Source organism: Rhinoraja longicauda, chromosome 16 (assembly GCF_053455715.1).
Source record: "Rhinoraja longicauda isolate Sanriku21f chromosome 16, sRhiLon1.1, whole genome shotgun sequence".
In the NCBI taxonomy this organism is placed as follows: domain Eukaryota; kingdom Metazoa; phylum Chordata; class Chondrichthyes; order Rajiformes; family Arhynchobatidae; genus Rhinoraja; species Rhinoraja longicauda.
The window spans coordinates 27377329-27399132 of NC_135968.1; the positions used below are offsets into that span (position 1 = coordinate 27377329).

General features: G+C 41.0%; 1 protein-coding gene across 3 annotated transcripts in view; it reads left to right on the forward strand.

Moving 5' to 3' along the window:
• ablim1b (actin binding LIM protein 1b) overlaps positions 1–21804 on the forward strand; it is a 255966-nt gene that overhangs the window by 224793 nt on the left and 9369 nt on the right. For 2 of the 3 annotated variants that reach the window (XM_078413455.1, XM_078413456.1), the window contains 5 exons: positions 400–537; positions 3526–3614; positions 6241–6370; positions 9889–9953; positions 14240–14362. In XM_078413455.1, coding sequence (XP_078269581.1) covers positions 400–537; positions 3526–3614; positions 6241–6370; positions 9889–9953; positions 14240–14362 — 545 coding nt within the window. Of the gene's footprint in view, positions 1–399; positions 538–3525; positions 3615–6240; positions 6371–9888; positions 9954–14239; positions 14363–17304; positions 17313–19030; positions 19106–19830; positions 19912–21804 lie in introns of those variants that run through there. The other variant, XM_078413457.1, reaches the window with a different exon arrangement.

Sequence of the window (21804 nt, forward strand, 5' to 3'; positions counted from 1 at the left end):
GTACATTTAAATCAATGTGTGCTAAACAAGGTAAATATTGGGTTTTACGGACAGCATTTTTAGGAATTACTTCTAGTATATAAGGCACACATTATTCTGAATATAACAGGTTCTCCAACATCAGGTCTCGTAAACTTTACATTAAATATGTTGGTTATCTACATTACGGCTTACCTTCAAAACTAACCAATTATAAAATGACCAGGATGATGATTTGATTGCAGGACTAGATTTGAATGTGATGACTCTCTGCCAAAATGATGCAATATTTTTGTTTGCAACAATAGCATTTCACGATTAGCTCTCTAATTAGTGAAGGCCTGCAGCGGGTTGTTGGGGAATCCCACAGTCTATACTGACGCATAACACGTGCTGAGTTCCCAATGATTACCACTCTAGATGCAGCTGCAATGGCAGCACAACTCAAGACAGGCGTGGAGATCATCAAGTCATCCAAGTTCCCAGCCGCCCACGCTCCAGACCCCGATCAGACTTCTGAGGTGGAGACTGACAACCGGCCAGGCCCTGGTACCATAGGTATGAGAAAAGCCTGCCGCATGGGCCTTGCAGTTCATTCATTACTTTTAAAATCTTGCTGTCTTCTCAGGTTAAAGGAAATAATGTAAATGTTTTCAGGCTAACCGCGACAAAAACTAAAATGGCGAAGCTGAATTTCTCCAACATTTTAAAATCTCTCAATTTTTTTTATTTGCTCGTTCTTTAAAATAAAACACTTTCTAAATAATATAAAACTAATTAATTCACAGCAAACAGGTTTTTCTGTTCTGACCAGAATTTACATTGATGCATTTTTATATGTCATGTCATGCAAGCAAAAGGTGAAAGACTACTGTGCAGTACCATTTAAATTCTTCATTGGCTTCTTTTCATTGAAATTTATTTTGTAAATGTTCATGGGCGCTTCTGTTTAGGCTGGTAGTTATTGCCTATTCCTCATTGCCCCTGAGTTGGATGACAGGCCGGGTCATTTCAGAGGCTCAGTTAAACACCAACCTCATTACAATGCGTTCAGATTACATAAAGACCAAATTTCAACAGTACAGCCAATTTTCCCTAATAAAACAGGTGAATCAGATGAGTTTTCTTTCAACAAACCATAGTTTCAAAGTTACCATTGCAAAGACTGGTGTTTTATTCATTTATTTTTCTTCAGATTTATTTAATTATTGGTTCTAAATTCCTAAGTGATATTTAAACTCCTGTCTCGTCCTTGGTCCAGACTTCCAGTTACTAGTTCAGTAACTTCACTGCAACTACTCTACCCAGTCTTTGCTTTATAACTTAGTAACACAATGGCGTCTAACCTCCAGTGCATTTCATGCTGCTGCACTGCCATACGCAGGTGCAAAATCAGTAATGCACTGATCTTTGAGGTGCACCTGCCCTGTGGTTCTTCTCCAGAGGAAGGGAAGAGGCTTTCAAGCCAAGGTCCCTATAAGTTTGCCTTCAGAACTTGTTTTAATCTCACCAATGTCCCTTTGGTTTTCTTTTATGGAGTGAACAATTTTTCAGGAAAACTGTCACACAAGTTGTCCTAAGACTCTGATTTGTCATTACCTTTGCAGAAGGCTTGTCATCTGAGCTCTGAGAGCATTTAAATGGTCTGCACTATAGATTGATTGATTGACAAGGTTTTAATATTGGAACTTAAATCAATTAATCTTTTTGAAATTAGTCTTTTAGATTCTGCATTATTACCATTTTATGTTCCAAAAGTCTTCACCACTCCAGTTGACTGATTTCATTCATTGCCATCACTGCGAGTCTGGTGTCCGTAAATTGACCTTGTGATTCTCATGTAATTGTACATCGCTTTTAGTTTGTAGGGATTTTTATCCGACTTCCCTCAAACCACTGATTTCCTTCATAACAAATGACAGCAGCTTCTCCAGTCCGCTTAATGTGGTTGAATATGTCAACTGGTACAGTTTATATAAACCACGTTTTCTCTCAGCTTAGGCTCTTTGCTGAGTCTTTAATATAGATGAAACTTTTTGATCTTTTAGCGCAGAATCTTTAGAAGCAGAATTAAGATGCGAGAAAGGTCAATTTTTTACCATCATAAACTTCTCTCCAACTTCCGTGACTATAGGAACAAAACCATTTTAGTTTTTATTTTCTCTCTTTCATTGACAAAGACTTCATCGAAGGGCATACTGTGTTGCTACTCACTGTTCTTCACGCACCTGTGAATATTGTCTTTGACTAATTCAAACACATGTCAATGTCAAACTCATGCAGCAGCTTAAAGGTAGCACTTCAGTATGTAGAAACACTTTTTTTTTATTGGTTCAGTTGCAAGTCATCACAAGTGGCTTAAGCAAAACTCTTAACTGCATGTGCAAAAAAATAAGATGCCAAGATAATTTTTGTTAGGACTTATGAAATCCTATTACATTTAGCTTTGAAATCTTGAAGAAAATAAAGGATATTTCCAGGTACATTGGTTTAGGATGAGTGTATTTTGTGACATGGAAGGTGTTTCTTCCTTTTAATAGTGAATCAGTGCAGGCTCCCATGCTATATCTAAATCTCATTTATATTGGAAGGCCAATTGACTGTGAAGGCAGACATAACTTAACTACTGGGTGCCCAACCATCTCACCTCCAGTGGAGGGAAAGTTAATTTAAATTGTGGTCCTTCATTCAAGACGGAGTGTTGGTGCAGTGATCATGGAATTGTGAGTGGAGTGAACATGTACCCTAGCTGAGAGCAGCATAGTGGCGCAACTTTAGAATTGCTGCCTAACAGCACCAAAGACCCGGGTTCGATTCTGTCTGTACGGAACTTGTACGTTCTCTTTGTGACCACATGGGTTTTCTCCAGGTGCTCAGGTTTCCTCCCACATTCCAAAGACATACATGTTTGTAGGTTAATTGGCTTCTGTAAAAAAATGTAAATTGTTCCTGGTGTGTAGGATAGTGCTTAGTGTACAGGGTGATCGCTGGTCGGAATGGACTTGGTGAGCTGAAGGGCCTGTTTCCATGCTGTATGTCCAAAGTCTATTGGCCCTAGCCTAGTCCTGGTCTCTGGTCCACAAAAAAAAAAAATCCAACTTTAATTCTGTGGGATTAGGAAGAAGACACCTCGTCATTCTGGGGAACTAGTACAGTAATGATGCCCCTTGCTCGGGTCTTGAAATCGACTTATTTCCAACCTGCCTTGCATCAATGCTGGGTCAGATGCCCCACTTGACACTCAGCGCACCAAAGGCTGGACCACCTGTGTAGAATCAGGATTGGGTGATGAGGGCACAATCACGGCACCAGCCAGATTCATGCACTTGATAAAAGTCGCCCCATACATCTTTTCTGGAGAGAAAATTATTTTGAAAGCACACAATCTAGTTCTATTAAAGTAGCTTTCTACAAGTATCTTCTGAAATGCAACCATGCCATCAGGGAGATTGTGGACCAGCTCTCTTTGATCTGACCTATGGAAACACTGTCCCTCTGGCACTCTATGTATCTCAGATCTTCAAAGTTGTATTTTGTGACTGTCAGGAACAGACAGGAGGAGAGGGAGTGAGCGAGAAGAGGAGGATGAGGAAAAACTTCGACGCAGACAACTCCAGGAGGAGCAACTCAACAAAGTAAGTTTGGTTGATGTACTTAAAGCTGTTCAAATATACTAATAGAAGAGTAAGGTTATGTAAGGGTAAAGGCACCACAAATGACAAACTCCAACATCCACGTTATCATGACGGATAAGGAATCAATGATTAATGTTTATGTGCGCAGGTAGATATGTTTGCTTTGTGTCCAATGGGGCTAAACAGATATGAAGAGTATCTTTGTCATTTCTGTCTTGCTTTTAGCACAAATTAATTTTGTTGAACAGTACATATAAGGCACAATTTTTCTGTTCGAGGCAACTTTCAGATTAGTATGTGTTATTTTGAATGGTTCATTGAACTTTTTTTTTGTTGCCAGTATTAATTTCCCCCTTCCAACTATTCAACTTAATATTCATTGCATCACTTTGTGATGTTATCATTGTAGCTATAATGAACTTCAACAAGCAAACTTCAGCATAACCCAGAGCATTTTGTGTCCTCAAAGGTGAATGTCAGTTACCACTGCCCAAAAATTGTACCCATTTGTGCCAGTTTATTAAGTGTGAACGAGGAAACGATAAATTAAATTGCATGCTTTATTTATGGCCATTTCCTGTCTCCCCAAAACCCCCCAAAGAAAAAAGGTGCTTCAGGGTATATGCTCTAAAATGGATGTCATTTTCATGGTGCATGAGTTCTCTATGATAACATAAGCAATGTTTAGTTTAGTTTAGAGATACAGCGCGGAAACAGGCCCTTCGGCCCACTGAGTCCGCACCGACCAGCGACCCCCGCACATTAACACTACACACTAGGGACAATTTTACATTTTATTCCAAGCCAATAAACTTACAATCTGTAAGATTTTGGAGTATGAGTAGAACCCACACAAGTCATGGGGAGCACATACAAACTCCGTACAGACAAGAGTCCTGATTCAGATTCGAAGGCAGTAGCTCTACCGCCACGCCACCGTGCCGCCCATGACATTCATTTTATTCATTCTTCTCAACATCCTCTGCTCTGTTATCCTGGATGATCTCCCCCCTCCTTTGTTTAGTTTAGTGATATAGCATGAAAACTGGCCCTTCAGCCCACCAAATCTACGCCGACCAGCGATCACCTCATACACCAGCACCGTCTTACACACAAGGGACAATTTACAATCTTTACTTAAGCCAATTAACCTATAACCCTGTACATCTTTAAAGTGTGGGAGGAAACTGGAGCACCCGGGGAAAACCCACGTGATCACAAGTAGAACGTACAAACTCCGTAAAGCTGCACCCCTAGTCAGGATCAAACCGGGGGTCACTGAGGCTGTAAAGCACCAGTGTAAGGCCCCTTATTTCCTCCCCACCACCACCACCATTTGCATCTCCCACAAATGTCAACCTAGTTCCTCCTCATTCTCATGACAACCTACCATTATTGATTAGATTTCCCTGAGCCAATGCACCAGTCACACAGCACACATTGCAGTTGCCTGCTTAATGGTAGAGATTGTTTAAACACCAATAATTATTTTTTTAAACAAGGATATCATGTTTTTGTGTCTTTTTTTATTTTGGGAGATACCTAATTTGTCATTCGTGGCAAAACATGGCACCTAATTTGATGTGTAGGAAGGAACTACAGATGTTGGTTTAAACCAAAGATGGACACAAACTGCGGGAGTAACTCAGCGGGTCAGACAGCATCACTGGAGAAAAGGAATAGGTGACGTTTCGGGTCAAGACCCTTCTTCAGACTGAGAGTCAAGGGAAAGGGAAACGAGAGATATAGACGGTGATGAAGAGAGATATGCATGAAAGATATGCATAAAAGTTACAATAAAAATAGCAAACAGGCCATTGTTAGCTGTGTACTGGGTGAAAACGAGTACAGATAATGAAACTCAACCAGACGACATTGAAGCTAGTACACCTTGGGTAGGGGAGGGATGGAGAGAGGGAGGATGATAGACACAAAACGCTGAAGAAACTCAGCGGGTCAGACAGCATCTCTGGAGAAAAGGAATAGGTGATGTTTCGGGTCAAGACCCTTCTTCAGACTTCAGGATGTCTTCAGGATGAAAGGGTTACTAATTAGATACCAGATAGAGGTGAAATCTAATTTCTAGGCATCCATGGATTTGTTCAAAGAATAAACCAGTTCTCCAGATGTCTTTTGTTCCTCAATCATTGACTGAAACGCAACCTTGTTTTTCATTTCAGATGTACTTATTTTGCAAAAGAAATTGTGATATTGTGAGATTCTGAAAGACTCCACATAAATACAAGTTTTCTTTCTTTTGGTTTCAATTAATCAATTATCATAATTGAAAAAAAAAAACAGAAAAAGACCATCTAATACAGACTCCAGTTATTATAGTCCTCCTTCAGCATTGCTAGGGTTAATGGAAAGGAAATGAATTCTTAAATCAAAATAGAATTGTTTGTCTTGTACTCCTGCCCACAACATACCACCACTTGTAATCTTGCTTATTGAAACAGTTCAAAGGAAAATGTGTTCAAAAAGCAACATAGTTCACAGGGAAAAAAAAATCAAGCCATGTTTAGCCAGGCTCAGCACAAAAGCTTCTACTCACTGATGCTGGAACGGTTACTATTGGGAGAGATTGGTCTGTTTATTTTTGCAACTGTTCTTTCTTCATTGGCAGATCCAGTCAGGCCTTGGGAAACTGATCCTGAAGGAAGAGTTGGAGAAAGAGAAGCTGGCCCACTTAGCATCACACACTCTCTCTGCCGATCAACCATTCAGGCATCGTTATGATTCAGCAGGGTGTGCATGTAAGAGCATAAATCAACAATCAAATGTTTGAGATGAATGGATAGCTTATTAAATATTAATAGTTCCTAATGGGCCTAGGCAATGTATGCGTAGTTTAGAGATACAGCGTGGAACCAGGCCCTTCAGTCCAAGTCCACGCCGACCATAGATCACAGTTCAAAAGTCATAGGAGCACAATTTGGCCATTCAGCCCATCAAGTCTACTCCGCATTTAATCATGGCTGATCTATTTTTCCCTCGAAACCCCATTTTCTGCCTTCTCCCTGTAACCTTTGACACCTTTACTAATCAAGTACCTGACGATCTCCACTTTAAAAATACCCAAAGGCTTGGTCTCCGCAGTAACAATGAATTCCACAGATTCATCACCTTCTGGCTCAAAAAATTCCATCTTATCTCTTTCTAAAAGTACGTCCTTTTATTCTGAAGCTGTGCCCTCTGGTCCTCGACTCTTCTACTAGTGTAAACATCCTCTCCATATCCACTCTATTCATGCCTTTAATTATTCAACACTAATTCTATGTCACGGGGAGAACATGTCAAACTCCACATAGACAGCACCCAAAGTCAGGATGTCTCCGGTGCCGTGAGGCAGCAACTCTACCAGCTGCCCCACTGTGTATATCTTGTGAGATTACCTTCTGCCAAGCTTCACTGTGTTTGAAAGTTGTCCTTTTATATGGTGACACCAGAGACTGCAGATGCTGAAATCTGGAGCAAAAAAAACCAAAATGCTGGAAGAATTCAATTGGTCAGGCAGTATCTGTGGAGGGAAATTAACAGTCAAGTATTCGGTTGACCCAAAAAAGGCACTAAATTCTGGAATAACTCAGCAGATCAAGCAACATCTGAAGATTCACGCAGGCTGAAGAATTGTCCTGACCTGAAATCAGCTATCCATGTTCTCCAGAGATGTTGCCTGACCTGTTGAGTTACTCCAGCACTTTGTATCTTTTTTTTGGTAAACCGGCATCTGCGTTTCCTTGCATCATCAAGTATTAGGTCAAGACCGTTCATGTGAACTGAAAGAGTGAAGGGTGTGATAGCTTTATAAAGAGGTGACGAAAAGGTTGAATCAAATCCATATGGATGGATTCAGATGAGGTGGGGTGGATGGAATTGGATGGGGAAGGGAGAGCTGGGTATACCGAGGCTGAAACATGGTTGGTGAGATAACCGAGGGTTGCACATTACAGGATCTGATGGGAAAGGAAGGTAGATGGGACTAGAGGAGAGAGGGCACCTGATGGGAGGAATATGTAGCTGATGGGCAGAGAGAGTGAGTGGGAAAGAAGGTGGCGAAGAAGAGCATGCATAGGAGGGATCTGGGTGATAGAGGACCAACGGGGAATAGGTTACTCAAAATTAGAGAATTAAATGTTCATGTCATTGGGTTATAAACTATCAAGGTGGAACATGGGGTGCAGTTCATCTAGTTTGACCATGCCGTGGGAGTGAAGGAGTGATGGTCACGGGGAGAGGAGTTGAAATGACTAGCAACTGGGTGCTCGTGGTGGCCATGGCAGGCGAAGGGCAGGTGCTTGGAAACCAGTCACCTAGTCTGTACTCATCAATGTAGAGAAGGCCACATCAAGAACTCTGAATGCAATAGATGAGGTTGGAGGCGGTGCAGGTGAAACTGTTTCTCACCTGGATGGTGGTAAGGATTTGGATGGAGGGACAGGTCCCTCTATTGCACCATCTATGGTTGCGGGGAAAACTACCGAGAAAGGCAAAGGTGTGGGTTTGAGAGTTTGGGTGGGGAGGGATGAGCGAACCTGGGAGTCATGGAAAGACTGGTCCCTAAGTAAAGGGATGAGGAGAGGAAGATTTGTCAGTTGGTGTGATCATGTTGTGGCTGGTGGAAATATCTAAGGTTGATACGCTAGATGTCAAGCCTGATGGGCTGAAAGATGACCAATGGGTCTCTATCCCTGATCTGGTGGGGGTAGGGGTTGGGGGGGGGGGGGGGCTGCGGTTAGGGGTGAGGTGAGGTGGAGGGGAGTAGAGACCAGAGGTGTGGGAAATGGAGGAGATAGAGTCGAGAGTATCATCAATCACAGAGGGAGGGTAGCCTGTTTTCTGAAGCTAGACGACATCTCTGTTGTCCTGGAATAGAAGGTCTCATAAGGACACAGGGGAAAGGAATAGCTTCCTCAAAAGTCAGGATGGGGGGAGCTAGTCTAGGTAACTGGAGGAGGAGAGCATTGAGAGTAAATGTCAGTGGATAGTTCATCTTTTGAGATGGAGAAAGGGAGAAATGGGCCAAATTGATTAAGGGGAGAAATGGGCCAAATGAATTTGAAGGCAGGTTGGAAGTTGATAGCGAAGTTGACAAAATTCCGCATTTCTGACAGGCGCAGTGACCAACACCAATGAAGTTGTCAATGTAGAACAAAGTCTGTCTCAGGTAGCTAATGAGTAAACAGACATAGCTGGGGCCCAGGCCCATGGCTTCATTTTTCTGATAATGAGCAAATAAAATAAATATTGAAGCAATTTAGTATCTATTATAAAAACTTGCAGGTAATTTATGTTCTGGAAATGTTTTTAATTGGACACCATTTGTGTTGGAATTTTTTGATTAGCTATATAGATATTGTAATTCTATTTAAAAAATGATGTAGCAGTCAGTGTTACAGGACAAACTGCAGTGTGGAAGGACCTTGCCTCACCCCTACCTCTCTTCTCCAGCTTTCACCCCCCCTATCAGCCTGAAGAAGTGCCAACCTATAACACTGTTGGTCCATTTCCCTCCACGGGTGCTGCCTGACCCACCGAGTTACTGCAGCACTTTGTTTTATCCTCATGGTTACAGGAAACTGTGTGGCCCATTGAGCCTGTGTCGCCCCCAGGGATCTTCTGTTATGTAGTGGAGATTGTTTAGGCCCCATCCGTGAGACCTTTATGCAATCTGCCCCACTTTGTTGGAGAAGGTTGACTATCTTGACCTCCACAGAACCCTGCTCTTATTCCAGGCTCAGCGAAATTAAAAGCAGAGGGGAAGTGCCAGAAAACAATTCTGCTCTGGATTAGTTATTTGCTTCAAAGTAGAGCAGGAAATTATGTGTGTTGATCCAGAGCAGGTCAGGTGCCAATTGATTGTGATCGCATCTCCATTCAAACAATACCTCTTATTGTGCTGAACATTTTGTAAAAGTAATGCATGTCCAAGCTAAGTGGATGTTTTGGGATGACATATTATAACTCTTTCGATTTTTATTATTACTATCATGATTCCTACGTAAAGTTCTTGTAAATAAGCTTCCAGTAACTGACTATTAATGTTAAGTTCACTTCTCACTCGGTCTCTGTGTCACTAAGTATGTTTTAAACCATTACTCCTCCACTATTATTGACGTTATTATGTAATTAAAATGTTCAATGTTAATTGTCGATTAGCTTTCATTGAAAAGTGGAAAGTTGTTTTAAAGTGTAAGTTTGAATGTGACTTTTTTGATACCACTGGGTTGATTCCCTGCAGTTCTAATACAGATTTTACAACTCTGTTCTCTAGCCCTTCAAGCCTCTGCCTCTAAAACTTCTTCCCTCCCTGGTTATGGACGAAGTGGACTTTATAGGGTAAGGTTTAACCAGCATGCAGCCAGCTTTACGTAAATGGAAAGGCAGAAAGCCTATCAGCAAGTATTCCGATTTATTTTTAATATATTCCCTTTACACTTTTGATATCTTTTTGTACAGCAAGCACCTAACTTAGTTTTAGAGATACAGAGTGGAAACAGGCTCTTCGGCCCACCAAGTCCACGCCGACCAGCGATCACCCCGTACACTAATCTTATCCTACACACTAGGGACAATTTACAGAGGCCAATTGACCTATAAACATGCATGTCTTTGGAATGTGGGAAGAAACCAGAACATCCGGAGAATACCCACACGGTCAAAGGGAGTACATGCAAACTGTACAGACAGCACCCGTAGACAGGATAGAACCCATGTTTCTGGCGCTGCAAGGCAGCAACTCTACCGTTGCACCACTGTGCCACCCAACTCTGGTGTTTCAGAAAAATAATTTAACAACAAATGTTCAGAAGCTTAACTGGAAATTTAAATGTGTAATTATGTGGTTTCTAGGCAATGGACAGTTCATGCCTATCCACAATACTGTAGCTCATGCGGCACAGTTATAGTTTTGAGAATAAAAGTTTGCTGTCTTAATGTGGTTGCTCCACATGTGAAAGTCATTGTGCATTTTCTGAAAAATAAACAGTGGCGTGCTGGGAATTCTCAGTAGCATCTGTGAAGCGAGGTAGACAGTCCACGTCAATGAACTTTCATCAGGACGCCAGCACACTTTTGTAGTTGGTCTTTACTTTAGTTTACTTTAGAGATACATCGTGGAAACAGACCCTTCGACCTACTAAGTCCATGCCAACCAGCTATGCCCATACACTAGCACTATCCTACACTCAATTTATAATTTATGATTTTAGTGAAGCCAATTAATCTGAAAACCTGTAGGTCTTTGGCATGTGGGAGAAAACACACGCAGTCACAGGGAGAATGTACAAACTCCCTATAGACAGCACTCGTAGTCAGGATCAAACCCAAGTCTATGTCGCTGTACGGCAGCAACTCTACCGCTCTTAGGTCGATAAAGAAATAGAATATACCGTTCATTTGTTTTTTATCTCAACTACCTTCTCCGGCCATTTATTTCATATACCCACCACCCTCTGTGTGGAAGAAATTGCCCCACAGATTTCTATTAAATCTTTTCCCCGTCACCTTAAACCCATGTCCAATAAATGTGAATTCATGAGCCTCCAGGTAACCAACGTGTGGTAACCCTTTATAGTTATCACTCCATCTTCTGGCTTTTTAACCGCATCTGGGACTGAAGCAGCATAACTTTGCACCTGCTTTTAGAAACTCAGTGTTCATCTCAGATAAATGCATTCATGCCATTTGCCCCAAAATGTAAAAAGGTGGCACAGTGCAGAAAGAAAGTAGAGAAATTCAATATTAAAAATAAATCAACTGCATGGTGTTGTAATCTTGAAATAGCATGGTTGTTCATAAAGAATAAATCCAACAGTCTTGGTTGCAGTGAGTGGTGAGAGATTAGTTTGATATTAGATTTTGTGGTTGTCGACAACAGAAGATGAGGATGGGTCACCAGCGGGTTGCTGTTTTGTGTCTCCTGGCGACTGACCAAAGGCAGCATTCCTAGACTTCCCTCACCTCATTATCACAAGGACAACAGATATATCATAGTCATAGAGAGATATACAGCATGGAAACAGGCCCTTCAGTCCATCACTCTGTGCTGACTATCAGCCACCCATTTACTCCAATCCTAAATCCCCTCCCCCTCCCCCCACTCCATCCCCCTCGACGGTGAGTAAGGTGGGCCTAAAATTATCGTGCTACCGTGTACCGTTTTGGCTGTAGTTCAGGAACAAACAAACAAACAAGAGTTTTAGTATGTAGATATAGCTAAACAGAACAACAAATTTTTTTCTTGCAGCAGCACAACAGATATGTGAACGTAGTATTCTGTAAACACCATAATAAACAATAAAACTCAAAATAAAGCCTACAAGCAATAATAATGCAAATACAACAACAATGCCCTCACGTCTATGTAGTTCAGAGCTTATTTGGAGGTTATGGTGTTTAATAGCCTGATGGTTGTAGGGAAGATGCTGTTCCTGAAGGTGGAAGTTACAGTTTTCTGGCTCCTATAAATTCTTCCCGATGGCAGTAGTAAAATGTGTATGTAGCCAGAGTGTCTAGGTCTGATGATTCTGGCTGCCTTTTAGTGGCAACAACTGCTGTAGATCCCTTTGATGGTGGGGAGATTAGTACCTGTGACGGACTGAGTGGTTTTCACTTATTTTTACAATCTTCTTCGTTCCTGGGCGGTCGAGTTGCCAAACCAGCTCATGGTGCGTGTAGCAGGCAAATTGCAATGGCCAGTTCACCAACCAACCCACATATCCTTTGGGAGACAGAGAGAACCCGGAGCACAAGGAGGAATCCAAGCTATTTACAAGGGGAACATGCAAACTCCACACAGGCAGCACCAGAGGTTGGGATGAACGCAGGTCTGTGATGCACCGAGGCAGCAGTTCTGCTTACTGCACCAGAATATTTGAGTCTTGATTCCACATAGTTTAGGAATGCTGTTACATAGAGCTCACTGAAAATGGCCAGATGATTATCCCTTCCTTTAAAGCAAAAGCTTTAGTAACAAAGAGAAATGAGCAAGAAGCTCTTCTGCTTCTAAAGAAATGTAACAAGTTAGTAGGAAGGAGAGGGATGATTAATGGGACGTTTCTCTTTGAGCGTTAATTATTTAACTAATAACTTGAAAAAAATACATAATAAGAAAACTCGTGCTTCAATTATTACCGTCGAGTGCAAATGTCAGCTCTGAATTTATAATTACAGGATTAAGCAATTGCCGAAAGGATTAAAGATGGATATCATATCACACATGAACAATAATGGCAGTGTCTTACTGCTGACAAGCTCTGAAATACTTCCCACACACATTGTAATCATTAATCATCAGAAGTGAAGCTGATGTGCCCAGTGGTACTTGGCCAGTTCCAGGGCAAAGCCCTCACATGCAACCAGGCTGATTTATAAGTGTTGTTAGGGATGACAAAATTGGACAAGGTGTAAATTGGGTGAATGGCCTCAACATGTCCTATGGGTGGCAGTGCACTAAATTAAATATGAATGTTAAGTATCCAGGTTAAGAATTTAAAAAAACATTTCAATCCATTTCAGTTTTGGATTGAACCAGAACTGTGTTGGGGAAATTCTACCAGTGGAGAATCATAGTGATACCTAATTTAAATTTGATGGCAGCAGGCTGGAATGCTTGCAGATAGATTCAAGTGATAAGCAGACGATGGCATCAATATTTTCATGTTATATTCTAATGTTAGTAAAGCCAAAATGAATGATAACGTCACTCATCCTTTTCCTCCAGAGATGTTGCCTGACTCGTTGAGTTACTCCAGCACTTTTTGTCTATCTTCGACATACATGGGCAATGTTTGATTGTTCACATTTCACCCCTAAAAGTAGTTGCACGGAAACATTTATAGACTTCCCTCATCTCCTTTAAATTTAACCAATAGCAATCTCTGACTCAGCACTCGGGTAACTACAGTAACCAGACATTTTAGCCTCATCTACTTATACTTTTAACAAATGGCATAACAATACAGTTAAATGCAGGTCATAAACATTCACCTCCGCCATTCTGTCCAAAACGTTGCCTTCATTTCTTTTCAAACAAAATTTAGAATTCAGGGCTGAATTGATCTGATCTCAATGCAGAACCTGCACAAAAATATGTTTTAGATCGTACTTTGATCTTTTGAGTTGGCACCATTGAGAATGCAACTGGATGTCAATGGCATAGTGTGCCTGGTAGGATCTGTTCATTTTTCAACAGGCTTGACCTACTGGCCTAGAACAGTTATGCCAGTACAAGATTGTGCAAGATTGTTACTGTTTTCATAATCCTGTTCTCTTTTGACCTGTTACACACTGGTCATTGCTTTTACAAAATAAGTATAATAATCTACATAATATTCTGCATTTCGCAGTGAAGTCAGCAATCCGATGTAGTTTGTATAGATTGTATGCCTAATGCTGGTTTCTGTTATCTAACTTTATTAATCACATGCAATTGTTCAAATGTCAGTAATGAGTATTGGACAGTGTGAGGCTGACTACTTGCTCTGCATGATTTGTGTATATATTTATTGTAGAACATAGCTGTGCAATTATAATTCTATAGTAACCAGTAGAGAAATATTAAAATGTCAATAGACTGAATCATCAACCTGCATGGACTGATTGCACATTCTTCTTTTTGTCAGCCACTGTCGCCAGATTTCACCCAGTATGACAGCTACAGTGATGTAAGCGAAGGTGTCAGAGGTAGGAATGTCCATATGGCTTCTGTTTCTGTTCATATCTGTTCAGTTTATAACTCTGTATAAATTCAGTAGTGCTTAACTCTTATTAAGTGGCATCTCCAAATTCTGCTCCAGGCATGCATGTATGATTTTGACTCAACACTCTGTACATCCACTGCTCCACTATAAGCGGATCTGATGCTGCTCCTGTACCTTGTCCTCTCGCTGCATTTTGTCCGAGCTGGTGCTCACAGATACATGGAGGTATCTGCCATAATGTGGTTAGATTTATAGAAACAAAATGCTGGAGTAACTCAGTGGGACAGGCAGCATCTCCGGATAGAAGGAATGGATGATAATGGGTTAGCATTATAATGATTTAGTGGTATTGATGGACGAAGGCAGTATGTGGTAGATTATAGGTAAACTGGCACCACAACACATGAATGATAACATTTCCAATAGCACCCTTGTTAATGATTTTACATGGAAACTAGTAATGATACTGCATTATACATCCATGTATCTTCAACTATCTGATTTGTGCACGAGAATGTGACCACGTTCAAGTTTTCTCTTCAAATCGTACACTGTCATGATTTAAAATACATTTGACATCCATGGGTCTAAATTGTAGTGTTCCTTGCCCAATAATCGTTCAAGAGGATCTCTGACACAAGGACTGCAGTGGTCCAACAGGGTTGCTCCCAACCACCGCCACAGCACCTTCTCAATGGCACTCAGAAATGGGGAACGCATGCTGATCTAGTTACTGCTGCAAAATAATAAAAAAGAATGAATGCCCAATGCATCCAACATGTAACGATTGTTCAACCAAAATTTGTGTTGCTGTTCAGCTGCAAAATAAAATGCTTGCATTCATGATCCCATCACACTATTTTGTGCTGCAATAAAATCAAGTTAATTTTAACGGTTCCAATACTTTGTCAGGTTGAGAAGACCGGAAAATCTGTTTGAACACTGCATGCATGACCAGCTTGGAACCACAACTTTATTGGACGTGGGTCTTTGTTAATTGCCCCCCCCCCTTTCTAAAATAGGGGGTTTACCAGATTATTTCTCAATCAACAAGCTGCAAATGGGCCATTGTTTTCATGGCTCTTTTGATCTGAATGGACTTAAGTGGTTGCTGTCCCAACTAACGAGGGTGAAGGAGGTTGAGGTGTTAAGGATGTCAATGGGGTTACCAACCTACCAACTCTGCCCTGACTACCTTCTTGCATATAGCAGGCCAGCCTTGGTGAAGATAAACATTCTGTCGAGCATTGCCCCCAAGCACTCTCTTTAAAACTGAGGTGGGAATGAGATTGGTGATTACAAAGAAGGATCATGATTCAATATTCCTGGAGTTGGATGGATTGTGTGTTGTGAGATGGAGAGGAATGTGACCTGAGGATCAGAAAGCTAGGGCTGAACAATGAAAATCGCTCCCCTGGATATCAAAGGACCACCATTCCAGTAGCGGGCTGGAGCCCACATTGTTCCAATGAAAATGTTATTCTCTTCCTTTTCAACAAATGGATTTCATTAACATTCCTAGATTTTGCACGGATTTTCACTGCTATATAAAACCTTATAGCTTGGTTTCCTGTAGCTTCTGAATTCTAATCTACAGCCAGTGCATTTTCACACCATTTCTATTTCCAAGTTCATCACTGGGAACTTTCAGGAATTACCTCAAGAAGAAAAAAAATAGCATTCTTTGCCACTTTAGGCCAAAGTGTGTGTCAGAGACTGTAGCTATTGTTCTCGGGAACACCATGCAAGTCTCCGAGCTCCTTTCACTCATAGTTTGGCGCTGCCACCTAGCAGTTGGAAGCAGAACAGACCATGGCTCTTGTTCAGTGTTGCAGGAAATCACATTAATAGAATTCTCTTGTCAGGCAGATGTAAAAATTCTTTAGCTCTGGGACCCCTTTTCACCAAGCCCAATTAGCCGACGTATGTTCAGTTCAAAGGAACTGGGGGAGGAGCGGACTAAATGACCTTAACAAACTGCACTCAAAGAGCCCAACCTGGTACTGCACAATTGGGCTCTTTGCAAATGATAGGACATGATCCGGAAATGTCTGTTTCTGTTATTTTAATGGGATATTTACACCACCACACTGATGAAACAATAAAGGGAGGAATTTAATGTTCGTTAATTAGATGGATCCAAGTCTCAACTATCGTGCCGGGTGAAGGATGGGAAACGAAACTGAGATCCAGCCATGTTGAAGCCAACAGCTTATAAAAATGAGTTTATTCACAAAATCATTGTGACATGAACAATAGACAAACCGAACTAAAGCCTGGTCTTAATGCAGCACAAGCTAAATGACACAACATGGAAACAAGGCAGTTGTCCCACCATGTCCACACCAACAGTGGGCACCCATCCATTTTAATTCCATCGTGCAGCATTTGGCATGCAGCCTTCTGTGCCGAGGCAATTTAAGTGCTTGTCTAGACATTTAAATGCTGTCAACAACTCCGGCAGTGCATTTAATGTACTGAGCTGAAAAATAAAATGGATGTGACATTGATGTCTAATTTCATCGAGCATTTTCTTCTGAAATTTAAAAAAATATATATATATATTTTAAAAAAATATCTCAGCAGACAAAAATCGCAACTGAGGAAAGATGGAGTTTTCCATCTGAACAGATGGCTGAGTTCCAGTTAACTCCATGCTGCTCAGAAACCTTTTTCAGTCCGTGTTCTGTCCGGTTCTCAAGGTGGCTGGCAGGTGGGTGTTGATCATGTGACACTGTTTTCCCAGCCCTGCTACAACATGATGGCTGGACATGGAGGTGTATTGATGGTGATTGGGGAAGGAGCTTGTGTGCTCACCACCCATCCTGTAAAAGGTGATTAGATCCTTACAACTGAGCGCGGTCATCAGTGTATTCATTCATACACTTGTCAGGTTAATTAGTCAGGATGCAATGACATTGACTGGTCTAATTGATTAGCCAACGAACTCCAAGTAATTATGTTATTTTCTCTTTTTTGTTTTCCAGAATCCCTGGTACGTTGGTGACATTTAAGAACTTCAAACTGACCACGAAGGGGAAAAGGCTAACATTTTACACATTTTTATTTTCCTTATTAATGCTGTGTTGTGACTCAAAAAGATACATAAATTAATGTTATGATGATCAAGATGCAGCAATGATGTATTGTTATGTATAAATATTGGGTTTTTTTGCAATGAAATTCTATATTTTTATTTTCAGTTGGGCTTTTAAATTATCATCAAGGTTTTCTCTTCTAATGAATTAAGAGCAAATAAGCTGGATCAAAATCTATATATTTTTATGAACATTCCAAGTTCAATAGTTGAGTCTTGTTTTAAATTTTCTGTGGAATGAAATATAGGTGCAGGCTAATGGATAGGCACTAAAGTGGGTTAGTATTGAAATGCAAGTAACGCAAACTTTTCTATCGTTCTTCAACGAACAGTCGAAACATGCATATAGTCTGTACCATGTTTTAAAAAGATACATGGCATAATGTATTGCTCATTTTGGGTTTTGACCTGTAATTTTATTCATACTTCTAATCCTCTTGAAATAAATACTGTAAAAATAGGCCAGATGTCCCTGCAGCAAATTCTTTGGCATTCCATCCTGTTTATTTTCAATGCATTGTATTCAAATAAATTGGCACAGTTATTCACTAGGGTGGCCTGTTTGGTCAGTGCTTGCAGTGGTGAATCAACTTTACAAAATGTTGTTGAGTTTACCTAAGCACTGAGGGGGGGTGGGGGAGGCAGAGGGGAGTTGCACTTTGTTTGTGGAAACACGTAATTCAAAATGTTCTTGAATGTTCACAGAACATTTTCTCTGTGAATGTAACGCTCCATAGTAACTTGATGTTATAACCCCAGGGTTGAACTGCCTGGATTGCACTGTACATTTATGGTGCAGTTGCAACAATATTTGTAAAACAGGCTCTTTTCCAAATGATGCTATATTTAAATCATAAGTGTAACTCAAATGCAAAGCAACTTCTATCTTACATGTAGATATTATGGGAGTGCTCCCAAATTAATAAATATTATGGTTGATCCTTCAGTATTATCATTGCAAAAGACAAACGATAGCATACAATGAGGTTAACGTAAAATATTCTCTCCAGAGATGCTGTCTGTCCCGCTGAGTTACTCCAGCATTTTATGTGTAACTTTATCTTTTTTGTGTTTTGTGTGGAATTTGGATGTGTGTTGTTCATCTTTTATGAACTGCTATTCATTAGTTCCTCGCAGTTCAGTAAAACAAAATGGTACTAAAGTATTATAGAGTCATACAGCATGGAAACAGGTCCTTCAGCCCAACTTATCCATGCCAGCCAACATGTCCCATCTACACTAGCCCCACTTGCCTGTGTTTGACCCATATCCCGTTAAACCTATCCTATCCATGTACCTCTCTAAATGTTTCTTAAACGTTGCAATCATACCTGCCTCAAGAACCTCCTCTGGCAGCTCATTCCATACACCCACCACCCTTTGTATAAAAGAAACGTTATCCATCAGGTTCCCATTAAACCTTAACCCCCTTCACCTTATTGATGCATGCATTATGGAAAAACAAGACACAAAGTGCTGGTGTAACTCAGCGGGTCAGTCAGCATCTCTGGAGAATATCAGTAGGTGATATTTTGGGTCGGGGCCCTTTTGGCTGCTATCATGCATTGTGGACCTGTGTAACAATCAGAACATCTGTATCTCATTATCTTTTCTAGCCTCCACAAGAGGGAACTACACAAGGAACAAGAATGGACAGGGGAGTTTCAATGCCTAACATGCTGGAGTCAAAGGCAAGTCCAAAGAAATCAGGTTATTTTGAAGTGTGGAAAAATAAGAAACAAATATGATCTTGGTGCAAATGGAGTCATACAGTGTGGAAACAGGCCCTTCAGCCAAACGCCCACACTGACAAACATGTCCCATCTACATTAGTCCACCTGCCTGCGTTTGGCCCATATCCCTCTAAACCTATCTTATCCATGTACCTGTCTAAATGCTTCTTAAACATTGCGATAGTACCTGTCTCAACTATCTCCTCTGGCAGCCCAGTCCATACACCCACCACCCTTTGTGTGAAAAAGTTACCCCTCAGGTTCCTATTAAATTTTCAACACCCCCTCAACTTAAATCTATGTCCTCTGGTTCTCGATTCACCTACCCTGGGCAAGATTTTGTATACCTCTATAAGATCACCCCTCATTCTCCTGTGCTCCAAGGAATTGAGTCTTAGCCTGCTCAGCCTCTCCCAATAGCTTAAACCCTCGGGTTCTGGCAACATCATCGTAAATCTTCTCTGCACCCTTTCGACCTTGATGATGAAATGATGAAAAATCGCTAAACTAAACTGAAAACCTCAAATGTCTCTCAGGCAAATGTGGTCTGCAGTGAAGCAAATATCTGTAGGTAGAAGAGTAAGAGAAGATTATAAATCAGAAGATCTTTGTTATACAAAAACTTTACTAGGTAGATTATACTGAATTTCCGATAATATTGCGATTTTTCTTCCACTGTACAGATTTATCCTTATCAGGCCCTTTCTGTGACCAACAGAGGACGCAACAAACTACCAAGAAATATAGACAGAACAAGACTGGAGGTGAGAATGCAGTCTAACCCATTGAGCAATGGAGAAATAAGGTGTTGTCTGGGAAAGACCATAAGAAATAGAAGCAGGAGTAGACTGTAAGGCCTGTCAAGTTTGGTCCACCACTCAATGAGACCATAGAACAGTATAGCACAGGAATGAGCCCATCGGCCCACAATGTTTGTGATGAACATAATGCCTAGGAATTGATCTCATCTGCCTGTGCTTAATCCATCCCTGCACTTCCACATGCCTAGCTAAAAGCCAAAAGGCAGAAAATGCTTTTCCAATTAAAGAATGAATATTATTGAGAATACTTCTCTACAAAAATGGGGGAAGGCAACAATGAGTCTGGCATAACTCAAAAAGCTCTTAAAATGCTGTGATGTTTGAACTGGAGGTTTCTTTGCCCAGACAGGAGAAATGGTGTCCCACATCTTTACTTAGTGAAATGAAAGCTCAGTGGCTCACCCCTCACATTGTGGATGCAAGACTACATTATACCACTATCATATCTACCTCCATCACCACACCTGGCAATGTTTTCCAGATCTCCCCCAAAAAAAGTGCCTCACACATCCCCATTAAACTTTTCCCCTGTCACCTTATAGCTGTGACCTCTAGTGTTCGACATTAATTCCCTGGGAAAAAGGTTCTGACTGTCTACCCCATCTATGCCTCTCATAATTTTATATCAAGTCTCCCCTCAACCTCTGAGGTTCCAGAGAAAGCAACATTAGTCTATCCAACTTCTCCCTGTAGCTGAGACCCTCTAACCCTGGCAGCATTCTGGTGTGCCTCCTCTGCACCTTCTCCAAAGCTTCCACATCTACATGCAATATTCCAAATGCGGCCTTGCCAAAGTCTTCTGGAGGTGCATCATGACTTCCTGACGTTTGTATTCAATGCCCCTGGTATTCAATTCCAATGAAAGCATATCATTTGCTTTCTTTACCATCCTCGCTACTTGTGTTACCACCTTTAGTGAGCTATGAAAATGGACTCCAAGATCCCTCTGCACATCAATGCTGTTAAAGGTTTTACCATGAAATGTATAAAGATCATGGCTGAACATGTGGTCAAATCTATTTTCCTGCTTTTCACGATATAACGCGGAGCTCAAAAGGATGTCGATCGCTTACATGGCTATAATTGATGATCGAGCATCCATTGCCCTGTGCTAGTGAATTTCAAAGATTTACAACCAACTACATAAAAAATCTCAACTCAGTACTAAATGGCTCTTATCCTGAAAATGGGTTTAATCTCTCCACCGAGAGAAAAACAGCTCTGTGGCCTTTCTGTTAAAACCTCTCAGAGTTCTGCATTTAACCCTATTCTACTGCCACGTAAAGCTCTTCTTCCAAATCTGAACCAACCCCAAAACACCCCCACATGGAAAGCAAACTGGACAACTAGAAGGAAAATCACCAAAGAACAGAACAATATGAGGTGCTAATGTAGTCTTGCATCCACAATGTGGGGGGTGAACCACTGAGCTTTCTTTTCACAAAGTAAAGATGTGGGACACCATTTCTCCTGTCTGGACAAAGAAGCCTCCAGTTCAAACATCACAACATTTTAAGAGCTTTTTGAATTATGCCAGACTCATTGTTGCCTTCCCCCATTTTCGTAGAGAAGTATTCTCAATAATATTCATTCTTTAATTGGAAAAGCATTTTCTGCAACTTGTCTGATTGTCCTATAATACTGTAGGACTTATTTTCTTCTGGTTCTCCCTCATCTGCCTGCTTTCTCAACCTGCATCATATTTTAATTCTCTGTCACCAGAGACCAGCTGTGTGAATCACCACCCCCTCGCTCAGTCTCCATTCGTCTTGGGACCAAGGTTGAACTAAATACTCCAAATACGGTATCATTGAAATCAGATTAAATTATCCCCAA